Genomic DNA, 13989 nt, shown 5'->3' with positions numbered 1-13989 from the left:
AGAAGAAAATATTTGATAGAAAATAAAAATGATTTAAAGACTTGAAAGCATTCAAAGTTGAAACAATGGATTGGAGAATGATCATCGGATTCCAATAAAAAATCATGCAAATTATTTACCTTGATCCGCATTAAAATTTCCAATTTATATCCTTGGAGCATATAACTTGAACACTTCCATTAAGACATTTGATTTATAATCTTGTTTGTCGACTAAAATATTTGATTTATAACCTGATTCACAAAATACAAGTTGAAGAGTACACGGAAAACTAATAAAGTGCATGAAAAGGTGTAAGACAATTTAGTACAATTTACAAAATTTGTCAATTAATATTCCAAGGGTTGGAATATATAATGTAACATGTCACCATTAATTAGAGATTCATACTAAAAATTTGATATTTCGCATACACCATAGTAATAAAAAAAGGAAAACTCAATAAAAAATGAAAAATATATTCAAGCCAAAAGATAATTGCAAAGAAGTTCTATAACCATTAATTCCAGATTTCATGCAATGTTTTTGATATGTGAGTATGCCATCCTCCTGCAATTTTAATACAAACACAACAACAATAATTAAATATGATTCTAACTCTTAATTAGCTCAAAACATAATAAGAATAAAAAAAAAAAGTTAAATAATTCAATTGGCTATATATGCATACTTTACCTACCAATTATTTGGATAAAAATGAAAAATAGGATTGTTGTAATATTTATATAAGAAATTTTTTGGAATTAATTATCTAATTAATTTCAAGAATTTATTTGAGAGAAGAAGAATGTTTTGTGAACTAAGGGGGAGATAAAAAAAATTATTGTGAAATAAATACAAAGTATAATAATTGTGAGGAAAAACCAAAAGACCATTTATTAAATAAAAGAAATAAAAATTAAATGAATAAGTAGATTGATACCAAATTTATGAGAGGAAAATAAAGAGTTTGTATTAATTTGTTTTTTGCATTTGCAACTAATATTTTTTATTTTGTTTGTATTTTATAAGTATGTAACACATGGTATTTAGATATTACTTTAGTTAGATAATCAAGTATCTAATATAATTGAATTATTATTAACCAATAGAAAAATTACACAAAAATAATAATTAAATATCATTCTAACTCTTAATTAATTCAAAACATAATAACAATAAAAAATTTAAATAATTCAATTGGTTATATATGCATACTTTACCTACCAACTCTTTGGATAAAAAAAAAAAAAAGGGTTGTTGTAATATTTATATAAGAAATTTTTTATAATTAATTTCAAAAATTTATTTGAGAGAAGAAGAACGTTTTGTAAACTAAGGGGGAGATAAAAAAAATTATGGTGAAATAAATACAAAGTATAATAATTGTGAGGAAAAACCAAAAGACCATCTATTAAATAAAAGAAATAAAAATTAAATGAATAGGTAGATTGATATAAATTTATGAGAGGAAAATAAATAGTTTGTATAAATTTGGTTTTTGTGTTTGCAACTAATATTTTTTATTTTGTTTGTATTTTATAAGTATGTAACACTTTGTATTTAGAGATTACTTTTAGTTAGATAATCAAGTAATTAATATAATTGAATTATTATTAACCAATAGAAAAATTACACGTGGATTAAAATTAAATGTTTTAAGTAGGCATATTTATAGATTTACATATGTATTCAATTTATTGAAATTGAGCAAGTTTATTGCAATAATATTCAAGAAGGAGTTGCACATATAAATAATTTTAAATTAGAGTGATGTAAAATTTTTTTTCGTTTAACCAATTATACTTTTAAAAATTAAAATGTCAATGTTTAATGTTAAGTATGTTATTATTTGCCCTTAATATTTACAAATTCTTTATTATTTCATAAACCGCGTAAAATTAGAATTATATGATATTTATTTGTTACTTAAAATATCATAAGAATAAACATAGAAATTTAAAATTTAGTATGAATTTTGATTTTTAATTGTTTTATACTAGAAATTAAAAATGCCAAAATTTAATGTTTTTTATACTAATTTATTTGTTATGTAAATATTTTTAATTTGAGGATTGGTGACGTGGAATTTTGGTAATGCAAGGTGGCATTTAGTAATGCGAGGTGACATTGTCTATGTGGCCTTTAAAGTTTAGCCTTTTAATAGTGTTTATAGATATAAAATGATTAATATTTAAATAATATTCTTGATTTATCTTTGAGTCACCGAGTCGAATGGATCAGGTCAGGTTTCGACCCTAAAATAATACTCCCTCTGCCCCGGTCATTTATTGTCCTTTGGTTTTGGCACAAAGACCAAGGAAATAGAAGATGGTCAATTACTAAATGACAAGTGGAACAAATTGGGTGTGAATGGTCAAATTACTCATCAAGTTTATTCTTAAAATAGAAAGGACAATAAATGATTGAGACACCCCAAAATGGAAAAAGACAACAAATGACCGGGACAAAGGGAGTAGATTATTTTGAATTCGGAACATAGGTCATGATTTACAGGTATTTGACCCTGAAAAATTAGGTCCAGTCAGGTTCGGGTTACGGGTTAAGCTATGTATTTTCTTCGGCACGTAAAGGGTAATACTCCCTCCAATTTCCATCTTCCCTCTTTCCTTTTTCACACAAGTTTGATTATCTTCCCTCTTTCCTTTTTTTTGGTAAGTTTCATTCATTTTTTTTATTAATTTCTCTCCCCTAAAAAATCAACAACTCTCATTACTTTATCTCTTCTTTATTCATCATTCATTCTTTATTATTTTCTCTCACCTATAAATTTCACAACTTACAATATTTTATTCTACTTTATTCCTTCTTTTTTCCCCTGTCTTAATTTTTGTGCCCAAAAAAAGGGGAAGATATAAGGAAATAGGAGGGAGTACCTTGTAGTTTTCTCTACACTACATTATAATTTTTTGACCTTAACATTGTTGTGAAAAATCTAATAAACTTCTCTATATTAAATTTGAATTATTTTTTGAGCTTCATATTTTTTTCGAAAACATTACATCAAGGCTGATAAACATAACAACAAAACTAAAAAAATCTTATAATAAAACTTGTAAATATAAAATAAGCTATATTTAGTTATTTATAAACTGTAGAATTATGGGTATAAAGTAGTATAATTCATTAATGGATATACGCTCTAATGATTCTTTCACCTATTTTTAGCATAAAAACTGCATGCAACGACTGTACATTCATACAAAAATGTGTTTAGGTATAGAAAATGTAATTATTTTTAGAACTGACAAATAAGTCATTCGGGTCGAATCATTTATGAAGCAATAATTGTCGGGTCATTTATCGAGTCGGGTTGTTTCGGTCACTACGGGTTAAGACTGCTAAAAACAAGTCATTTCGAGTCTAATAGATCATTTTCGATCACTTTAAGTCGGGTCATTTCAGGTGGAGATACTTTCGAGATTGGGTAAATTATGCTTTATCATTTGAGTCACTGTTAAATCTTAAATTCACCCTTTATTTCTCTCTGAGTATCACCTTCAAAGGAGAGTTCCAACTTCCAATCTTCCAGTTTCTCCTTCACTAAATAACAATTAAATCGAAGCTCATATTAATCTAAAGTCTTCAAAGAAGAAATCTCAAATCAGGTAAATTTGTTTCTGCTACGATCAATTTTAGTTTTAATTTGATTTTTGTTTAATTCTATTATCATACTTCATACCTATGTATGTATTCGCCAATTGATTTTACTTCTCCAATAGTCGTTAATTTAGTTATTTAGTTACTCCGTATTATAATTATATTGTTCTACATAATTAGTTTCGGCATTTTGTTGAAAGCTTTGTTAATGATTTTTGCAAGTTTTGTTGATTGATGCGAATGCACTCGTTTTGTAACTCAGGATTGAATGTGTGGAGTTTGATGTTATAAAGATGAGCATAGTGCCTAAGGAGACGATTGAGGTTATAGCACAAAGCATAGGGATTAATAACCTTTCTTCTGATGCTGCACTTACCTTTGCTTCTGATGTCGAATACCGTATGCGCGAGCTTATGCAGGTACCTCCCTTTTTGGCACTTGTATACTGGTTTTTTCATAGTGCTAGATATGATGCAAACTTTCTGAATTTCTATTGTGGGAACAGGAATCAATTAAATGTATGCGGCATTCAAGGAGGACTGTATTGACAACTGATGATGTGGATTCTGCACTCGGCATAAGGAATGTAGAGGTATGCTACGTCCCGAATACTTCCAGTTTACATGGATTTCAATCATCTTATAGGATAACATAACTGTAGTTGTTTGGATATGGTACAATTCTTGTCGAAGATGAACAATTTGGTTTTAACATTGTTCATTTAGGGGGTGTTTGGATTGAAGGATTTGGAGGGAAAAGAAAGGGAGGGAGAGTAGGGGATTTAAAATCTTTTGTTTGGATAACAAATAAGGGTGTAGGGAAATGGAGGGGGAGAGATTTGGAGGGATCCATTTTCCCTCCTCGAAAGCAAATCAAAATTTCTCCATAATAGACAAGATTTGGAAGGAATTGTATCCAAACACCCACACCCCATTTGCCCTTCCCTTCCCTTACCTCCCTTTCTCTTCCCTCCTTCCCCCTCCCCTTCCTTTCCCTCCACTTTTGCTATCCAAACATATCCTTAGGGTGTGTTTGGATTGAGAGATTTGAAGGGAAAAGAAAGGTAAGGAGAGTAGGGGATTTAAAATCCCTTGTTTGGATAGCAAATAAGGGTGGAGGGAAATGAAGGGGGAAGGATTTGGAGGGAACTATTTTTCCTCCTCCAAGGCAAATCAAAAACTCTCCACAATAGGCAAGATTTGGAGGGAAATTGTATCCAAACACCCACACCCCAATTCCCCTCCCCTTCCCTTCCCTCCCTTTCTCTTCCCCTCCCTTTCCTTCCACATTTTCTATCCAAACACACCCTTAGAATCTATATGTAATATTGTTTATTTGATTAACTTAGGGTGTGTTTGGATAGCAAATTGGGAGGGAAAGGGAGGGGAGGAGGATGGAGGGAAGGGAAAGGGAAGGAAAGGAAAGGGAGGGGGAATGAAGGGGGGTTGTTTGGATAGCAAAAGGAAAGGGAGGGGGAATGAAGGGGGTTTGTTTGGATAGCAAAAATAAAGTAGAGGAAAAAGGAGGAAGAAGGTGATTTGGCCATATTGTAGGAGTATTTGGCCATATCATTCTTAAAGTAAGAGTCAAGAGAGAGTTTTCCTTCCAAATCTTGCCAATGATGGAAAGATTCTAGTTTGGTCTAAAGGAGGGAAATTGAATCCTCTCATTTCCCTCCACTCCCATTTCCCTCCTTCCATATATTGTAACCAAACAATGGAAACTGAACCCCTCCCTTTCCCTCCCCTTCCCTTCCCTTCAATTCTCTCAATCCAAACACACCCTTAAGATTTCATAGTTCTAGGGTTTAATTAGTTTTTGGCTTACTTTATGTCTGTGTTTCTTTTATCAAGGGGTTAGCAACCAGTTGAGCTCAATTTTCAATGCATTATTATGTTTTTTGTTTAGAAGCTTGGTACAGTATTCATCATTGGCTATTTGGAAATAGCCGCTTTGTGTTACAACATAAGGGGAAGGATGTATGTTCACTATTCCTTACTCTGCCATAGGCAGAAGCCTTTGGGGAACATGAGTGATACAGTTGTTGCACTGTTATCACGAAGATCTAATCTATTTGATTCCAGAATCGAGTAAGCTTAATTTTTTAAGTCAGTATAATTCTGTTTCGTCTATCTTACATTGGTTAATGTGCTTTATATCGGAATATGTCTGAATTAGTTACACTTGTCAGACGTTTGTGGGACTCGCGACATTGTAAGAGCTTTATAAGGATTCCTCATATGTTACTATCTTAATGACGGAGTTTGTTAGAACCTAGTGTACTTTCATTATCCAGAATAGTTTGCCTTTGTCCAAACTAGATAGCCTTAATAACCATTGGCTATTCTAATGGTAAGATAGGCTCTCAAAATTCATTATAAGGCTAGCATTAGATTTCAAGTTCACTTATGGCTTCTCGATTCTCTTTTTAATGATTGGACCCTAATTCAGTTGTCTCTCTTTTTCCCAGCCAGTTTATGGCTTTGCTTCTGGAGACCCCTTGCGCTTTAAAAGAGCTGTTGGGCACATGGATTTGTTTTACATCGAGGACAAAGATGTAGACTTGAAAGATGTACGAATCTCAATCCATTTTTTTATTGTCGATGGAGCTTAATTTTATTGGTCCAACTTAATAAGTTTTTATTTGTAGGTGATTGAAGCCCCTTTGCCAAAAGCACCACTTGATACATCAATCATGTGCCACTGGCTAGCCATAGAAGGGGTCCAACCTGCAATCCCAGAAAATGCACCAGTAGAAGGTATGTTGCGTCTCTAGCTCGCTTTTCATTTATAGTGATCCCATTATACGTATCTGTATATCATCCTTGCGACTTGTATTAGTTAAGTGGTGCTTAAGTAAATTAATTTGACTAATAGAATAAAAACAGGGATTACTAGGGAACGATGCAAATGTGCTTGTCATTTTACAACGCAATATGTTTTAAAAGAGTATATTATCATGATACGAGAATCTCCTAAGTAAATTAATGTATAATAGTAGTGGAAACGTGCTCGAGAGTGCGTCACCAATGTTTACATCAAATAAGATATACTTCATTTCATTAGGTGAGCTGATAGTACTCATTTTAATTTTTTCTACACACTAAGTAAGTCGAATAGAATGTAATTCATTGAAATAGAGGGAGTGATACAATTTAGCCTGAGGTTTTGTCCAAAGTCATATTGGTAGATTTGCTTTAATTTTGGTGTACCCTTATACGTAGGTCAAGCATAGCATTGAAAGTCGTACACATCGGACATAAGGGGAAGTGGTGATTAGACCCCTTTACTTTGATCAATTGTGAAATCTAACCCCTTAAGTTTTAATTAGAGTAATTGACCCCCTTACCTTTTCCAATATGTGAAATTAAACCCCTTACAATTTTTCCGGCCAATATCTCACCGGATTTCCAATTTCTCTTTATCTTTGAAAAATAAAAATATACAACATACGTATAAAATTACATACATACGTATAAAAGTACATATTCCCCTACTTATACAAAGAAAATAAAAAAGACTGATTATACATCGATTGTCTTCTCCTCTCCCACTGCGTTCTTCACATGTATTAGATTCTGTATCAAATCAAAACATATGAAATTGCACTATGATCATAATAATAAGCTTAAAATCAATCAGGGGTACCTTGTTTTCCCTTTCTTCTTCTTCTTCGCACTCTTATCCCATCTCTTCCCCATTGATTAAATTTTCCATAAATTGGCTTGTAAGATTGATCCAAAAAGTAGTTTGAGAAATAAATACAGATAAATTAGTAGATAGGGATCATAAAATAGTGAATTATCTGGAAAAAAATGGAGGTGGGATGCGAATTGGGTGAGATGTGAATTATCTGGAAACATAGAGGTGGGAAATAATGAGAGTAGGAGAGAGAGTGGGTTAAATGAGTGGTATCGGTAATAGTATACGTATCGTGTATGTTATGCGTATATGGGGATTTATACTTCAGTAATATACGTACCCGAACCTACGAGAAATTGAAATTCCGATGAGAATATGAGATATTGGCCGGAATAATTAAAGGGGTTTAATTTCACATATCGGAAAAGGTAAGGGGGCTAATTACTCCAATTAAAACTTAAGGGATTAGATTTCACAATTGATCAAAGTAAAGGGGTCTAATCACCACTTCCCCGAATCCGACATATAACACATTCAGGACTACCTGCAAGGAGGGAGATGTTGAATGTGTTGGTTTTCAAATTTGACCATTGACATCTATCAAAATAATTTGAAAATTGACTTTCACACTTCCACAGCTTTGTTCCTGGAATACCTGCATTATGCTCTTGTTTCTCATGGTCTGGATTAGCTAATCTGCTAGATTTCCTTCACAAATAGATTTTTACGTCACATCACTATGCATTAGAAGTTATACTTGTTCTCAAGCTAAATATAAAGGAACAAAGATTGTTTATGTAATCACTCCACAACAAAATAAGTTTAGGTTTTGCATCTAGTGGGCATAATGTCAGTTTTATTCTCTGAATAAACTCATATCCATGCCCTCTACTGTTTCAATCTTAAATTTTAGTTAAAATGGCTTTAGTCGAAAGATAGATCGCAGAAGAGGTTCTATTGTAGGGCTTCCCTGTGAAGTAATCTTAGTAATCGTAACAAAAAATCTGGAGAAGGCTTTTGTCATTGATATAATTTTAAGGTTGCATATATTATTTTTTGCAGAATGAATTGTTATAGCGGCTTTAGATGGCTCGGTATAAGAGGGTCTAAGTGTATTTTTGATTGCAGTTTTAATGGTTCTATTGTCCAATAGTGTGCCCATTTATAATCATAAAACATATATTTCATTTCATGTTGATCCGGCTTTGCAAATTAAGCAAAATAAAGGATAAGTCATAGTGTCATTACTGTCATACAATGATACAAGTACATCATGGCCATGCTCCTTTTAATTCAACCCACATATCTCTTCTTGACTGATTTATTTAAGCTGAGATTTGCATGTTAAAAAGTGTTTTTTTTTGTTAATGGGCGGGCAGATTTATTTCATTTTTTTTTTCATTTCTTGAATAGTGATTTCTATTCCCAATGGTACACGGCCCGAAAACAAGGATAATGGCCTCCCTATTGACATCAAATTACCAGTTCAACATGTACTATCGAGGGAGCTTCAGGTAATCTTTCGATTATTTTTTCTTTTACTCTTTATACTTTTGTCGCCTTCTGGTCGTGTTGTCTAATTGGTAAACCACGAATTCTATGATGTTAATGTTGCAGCTTTACTTTGACAAGATAACAGAGCTTACCTTGAGAGGGTCTGAATCCGTACTTTTCAAAGAAGCATTGGTCAGTTTGGCAACAGATGCAGGTCTTCATCCCTTAGTTCCATACTTCACGTGCTTTGTTGCGGATGAGGTAACTAACAGACATTTGCTATAGCTCAGACCGAAGGCATCCTGAACTCTACGTTGCTCCTTTATTGGTGTTAGCTAACATCGACAGCTCTCTGCTTTGCTTGTGTCAGGTTTCTCGTGGTTTAGGTGATTTTAGTCTGCTGTTTGCTTTAATGCGTTTGGTTCGTAGTCTTCTGAGAAATCCTCACATTCAGATAGAACCTTATGTGAGTTCCAAGTAATCTCTTACTAATTTCATCACAGTTATGGTCTCCCTTTGACTTGGTGAACAATGCTGACTTTGACCTATATTTTCCCTTGATAGAAAATAGGTGCGACTTTCTCATGATGCTAATATGGAAGTTATTATTTTCATAAATCAGACATGACATTTGGAGAATTAAATAGTCAACCTTAACATTGGTTGATCACCAAAGTCAAATGGAGTCGGTGTACTTGGATGGAGGTTGTATTTCTCTAAACCAGTTGAATAATAAATAAGATGCTAGTTACGTTTATTACTCTTAATCCATTAAAAAAAAAAGAATTAATTTATTTCCTATCAAGCACATGGATATTGAACTAAGAGCGAAAGTCCTAATAATTTTGTTGTCTTGACAGCTACACCAGCTGATGCCTTCTGTGGTTACCTGTTTAGTGGCCAGAAGATTAGGCAACAGAATGGCGGACAGCCATTGGGAACTGAGAGACTTCACTGCAAAGCTAGTTGCTTCAATTTGCAAAAGGCAAGAACCCTTCAACGTCTTAAGCGACTGAGTGTTTAAAGATTAAACTATTATTATACATTCAGCTTTCTATTTGGCTTTTCACTTACATGCTTGCATCACAAATTTATTTCTTGTAAGGTAGGCTCGATGAGTCGATGGGCACTACCTATTTGGCCGCCATTTTTTTTTTTGCTTCTAGTTACTTTTACTTAGTAACGATCAGAGTTACATTAGAGTTGTGAGTCTGTGACATATGAAAGTGTTGATGTCATTGAGATGCTCTGTTCAATTTAATACCTACTCTTTTATCTAATTTCTGGTTTTTCCAGTAGAGAAGTTTTGTTCCCATGCTGTTTTAGTTGGTCCATGAGTTATTTTTTCACGCACAGAAAAAAATATCTCAAATCTATTTTTTGGTTCTTGATTCTTATTTTACAAAAATGCAAAAAAAGAAAAAACCTCATTACCAACAACTGGCAACAAGATCCATGTGGTTGGAGGTTCAACTCTGGCCAAGGGGTCAGAGGTTAAGTCCTCACTCCATTGGACTAGCCTTGTTGTCAGGTATTTTCTAAATTCCTCTACTAATTCTTGAAGTGTATGGTATGCCTTTGCTTTGGATTTGGTCGGCTGACCTAAACTTCTTTTATAGATATCTCTCATTATGTTTCTTCTATTGGTCTAGAAATGATATCGTTTTATTCCCTATAACTTGAGTGCTTTGCAGATTTGGGCACGCATACAACAATCTTCAGCCACGTTTAACGAAAACATTAGTGAATGCTTTTTTGGACCCTAAACGAGCTATCACTCAACATTATGGCGCAATTCAAGGATTGGCTGCACTTGGGTCCAATGTGGTACACTCCTTAATTATTATGCTTCTTGATTTATACGCAATGGGTAATCCATTAATTAACCGATGGAAAATTGGTGTGACCCGTTAGTGGACTCCCAAATTTTAATATCTGATCATACAATGCACAATTCACAATAAAGGCTGAGTTGCAAATTTGGTGTTGTATCTGTTGATACAATGCTGGTCTTTTGTTCTCAGTCCACCTCATATTAATATTAATAATAAGCCAAATCAACTATGTTACCGTTCACTAAGTCCCTGTTGTGCTTCCATTCACTAAAACGAAAAAAGTCTCAGTCGTGGTATTTAAGTAGTGCTCGGACAACATATTGGAGGAAGTAATGGCTATAATCATTTTTAGTTTAGTTTTGAAAATTACGTAATACTCTGCAGTATTTTGAGACAATGGGAATCCAAAGCAACATTTTTGTGTAAAAGTTATGGTTCTAAACTTCCAATAGTGGACAGAGGGGCTGAGAGGGAAGTTACTTGTGAAGTTGTGAGAATCATCTTTGGGACCTGATCATGGCTATTGATATTTACTTTTGACATCTTACAAATGATTGAACCACTTTAATTTGTTAATAGGTCCGCCATCTCATTCTCCCAAATCTTGAGCCATATTTGCGACTTCTTGAACCCGAGATGCTTCTTGAGAGCCAAAAGAACGAAATGAAGAGGCATGAGGCTTGGAGAGTGTATGGAGCCTTGCTGGTTTGTCCCTTTCTTAGTACAATCTTTTTTTAAGATTAAATATTTTCTCCACGGTATTGTGTCTATGTTGTTAGTTGTACTCAGATTAACTTGATAATACTCTTTATGTTATTATGCGTCTTTGTTTACAGCATGCAGCTGGTCAATGCATTTATGATCGACTCAAAATGTTCCCTACTTTGCCATCACAGCCATATCATGAAATATGGAGGGTGAATCAAAGAGTAAATATAATATCTGGTAAATATCTCTCCCTCTCTCTTTTTCTCTTTCTTTCCCACTTTTTACGGGATGTGGCAATTTTTTTGGAGGATTTTGTAAAATTACGAGTGAAGCCTGCCTCTGTTAATTAAAATTACCGACGGGGACATCTAGGAAAGCACAAGAGCCGGCCTGTTTGGCTCGTCTCAATATGATATCTTGGGCGTTTTCACTCTGTTGCCTTTAGGTTTTACTCCATTGTTTCCAGTAAGCCCCACTTCCCTTATTTTTGAAATTTTGTCCATTTAGGTCGCTTCCTCTTTTAGCAAATGTTTAGAACTAAAATACCCATTCTATCATCTTGAATATTTTAGGGCTTTGTGAGAAAGAGTGTTAAAACACTGAAACCACGACAATGTGTGATAAAAAGACCCCTCGTACCCCTACTTTTCCTTCTCAGATATTTGTGTCAAACCCAATGGGCCATTTGTTAAAAATGGATAGTAGTAATTTCCAATTTCTAGTTTGGTAACTTGAGTGTCTATTAACAAAATTTATCTTAGTTTTTTGTTTGAAGAAGTAGGTGCGTACGTCTGAATATGTGAGTTTTGCACCGACTTTTGACTTGTTCCCCTCTGTTAATATTTTGCAAGGTAAACGCAAGGTGGAGAAGGAAAACATAGAGGAGCAACCGCCGCTTAAAAAATTAGCAACTGACAAACCTTTATCAGAAAACAATTATTCGCCCAACATTAACAAAACTGACGTCGAAATGGACCCTACTGCTGTTGATGCCTCGGAGATGCCGTCAACTTCTAAGCAGATGATTACTCCCCAAAAGCCAAGCAACGGAGTTGACTTGGAAAAGAGCGACAAACGAGTGCTAAAACTGCCAGCTATACTGAAACAGGTTTGGAAGGATGATTTAAAATCGGGACAAGTTCTTGTTTCCATGCATGAACTTTTTGGTGAGAGTATCCTTCCCTTCATTCCCACTGCTGAGATGCTGGTGTTCTTGTGATCCATGTTACTCAAACTCTGTTACAACTCTTTACAAGTATCGGCCCTAGGACAGGTGCATGTCCACATGTTGAACACGGCTATTTTATAAAAATACCTCAAGTCGTCCTTGTTTTTTACTACTTAAAATGGTCGGTCATATCATTGTCCAAGTTTTGACCAAAAAATATGCCCGAATTTCAACTGTCGGACATGGGTCCTCAAGGCGGTGTAACATAGTTTGTGACACTTCTAGGACATCTAGGTATTGTTGTGTAGAAATTTTATGTTGATGGTGTTCAATGGAAATAGTATAGAAATTTCACATTTAGGAGTCTCAATGAAACTACATTATGAGTCTATTTGTCTCGATTAGTGAACTTGTACATTATGAGCCTATATCGGCTCGATTAGTGAATTTAGTATGGTGATGCTCCCTCTATTTTTCTGTTTTTCCCCATTTGACTGCACAATATTATTCAAAAGAAAGAATTACTCTGTAGGAGATAAGAGAAAGCCAGTCAAAAAATGAAATATTATAGTAATGGTTAATATTGTTTTATGGTTGGCGTAAAAACAACGAAGAGAAAAACTCGTAGGATTGTAAATGTGAGGAGTAAGTCAGAAAAAAGTGACGTATTTGATATTTACATTAGACCTTTTATTGAGCTTACATGTTTTTTTTTTCTGTTCTTTCAAAGTTTATAAGTTGTTTTTAATTTTGTTGACACCGAACTCAATTTTAAATGGATTCATATGTATAGTTTTTTAGCTGTATTATAATTTCTTTTAACTTAATGTTTAAGTGAACATCTCAAAATTTTATAGTCCAACTCATAACCTTTAAAACAAAACTCGAAAATTTTATTATTATAAAACTTAGAAACTACACAACTGGTTATATGATCAGTGAACTGGAATAAGTCTTGTGTAAGACGGATTTATACTAATATAATTGTAAAACGAATTCAAATAAAACTCTAATAGTGAGTATCATTTAACGATACATGTGTAAAACTGCCTTATCTTAATATGTTTGAAACGTGGGAGAGATTATATACTTCCCCGCCAATGAAAACGTGACTAATGGTAAAACTCTTAAATTTTAAATCGAAAACTTTGCCCTTATAAATGTGACTAATAATAGCATCTCCTCTTGCTTATAACGGTTACAAGCTTGTGACCTCTCACAATCCTCTTCTACTTACCCTTCCAATTTTTCCTCTTACTTACCTTTTTATCTCACGTCACAAGCTTGTGATGAATTTTGTTGGTCACAAATGAGAATTGTGTACTTCTACAGCCCCCATTATTTGTGTTGTCCAACTTGGTGGCTAACGTAGAATTAATTCATCATCGTCGTCCTCCAATTTCAAGGCTTATCCACACCATTAAGTACTCACTGTTGTATTTGTTTGACATTATACTATCTTTGATGTGACTTATTAATTAAGTTTTTTTTTAGTTTCACACATCTAATTCTAAAACGCAGTTAGCGGTTCGTTAACATGTG

The 13989-nt window shown here is 33.7% G+C and overlaps 1 protein-coding gene across 1 annotated transcript; it reads left to right on the top strand.

Moving 5' to 3' along the window:
• Positions 1–3466: 3466 nt before the first annotated feature.
• Positions 3467–12918, top strand: LOC141596669 (transcription initiation factor TFIID subunit 6-like). Its single transcript, XM_074416893.1, has 13 exons — positions 3467–3608; positions 3863–4019; positions 4106–4192; positions 6071–6172; positions 6251–6359; positions 8656–8756; positions 8860–8997; positions 9107–9202; positions 9597–9721; positions 10431–10563; positions 11151–11276; positions 11408–11516; positions 12131–12918. Exons 2-13 carry the CDS (start codon positions 3894–3896, stop codon positions 12496–12498), a joined length of 1620 nt encoding a protein of 539 aa, XP_074272994.1. The 5' UTR covers positions 3467–3608; positions 3863–3893; the 3' UTR covers positions 12499–12918.
• The last annotated feature ends 1071 nt before the right edge of the window (positions 12919–13989 follow it).

Source organism: Silene latifolia, chromosome 1 (genome assembly GCF_048544455.1).
Source record: "Silene latifolia isolate original U9 population chromosome 1, ASM4854445v1, whole genome shotgun sequence".
Classification (NCBI taxonomy): Eukaryota; Viridiplantae; Streptophyta; class Magnoliopsida; order Caryophyllales; family Caryophyllaceae; genus Silene; species Silene latifolia.
This window is presented reverse-complemented; position numbering and strand designations above follow the sequence as displayed.

Excerpts from the sequence above, each read along its gene's own strand:
- LOC141596669 (XM_074416893.1), top strand. The coding sequence starts at position 3,894 with ATGAGCATAGTGCCTAAGGAGACGATTGAGGTTATAGCACAAAGCATA. Across the intron at positions 8,757-8,859 it reads TACTATCGAGGGAGCTTCAG|CTTTACTTTGACAAGATAAC; the intron begins GTAATCTTTCGA and ends TTAATGTTGCAG. Across the intron at positions 11,517-12,130 it reads AAGAGTAAATATAATATCTG|GTAAACGCAAGGTGGAGAAG; the intron begins GTAAATATCTCT and ends ATATTTTGCAAG.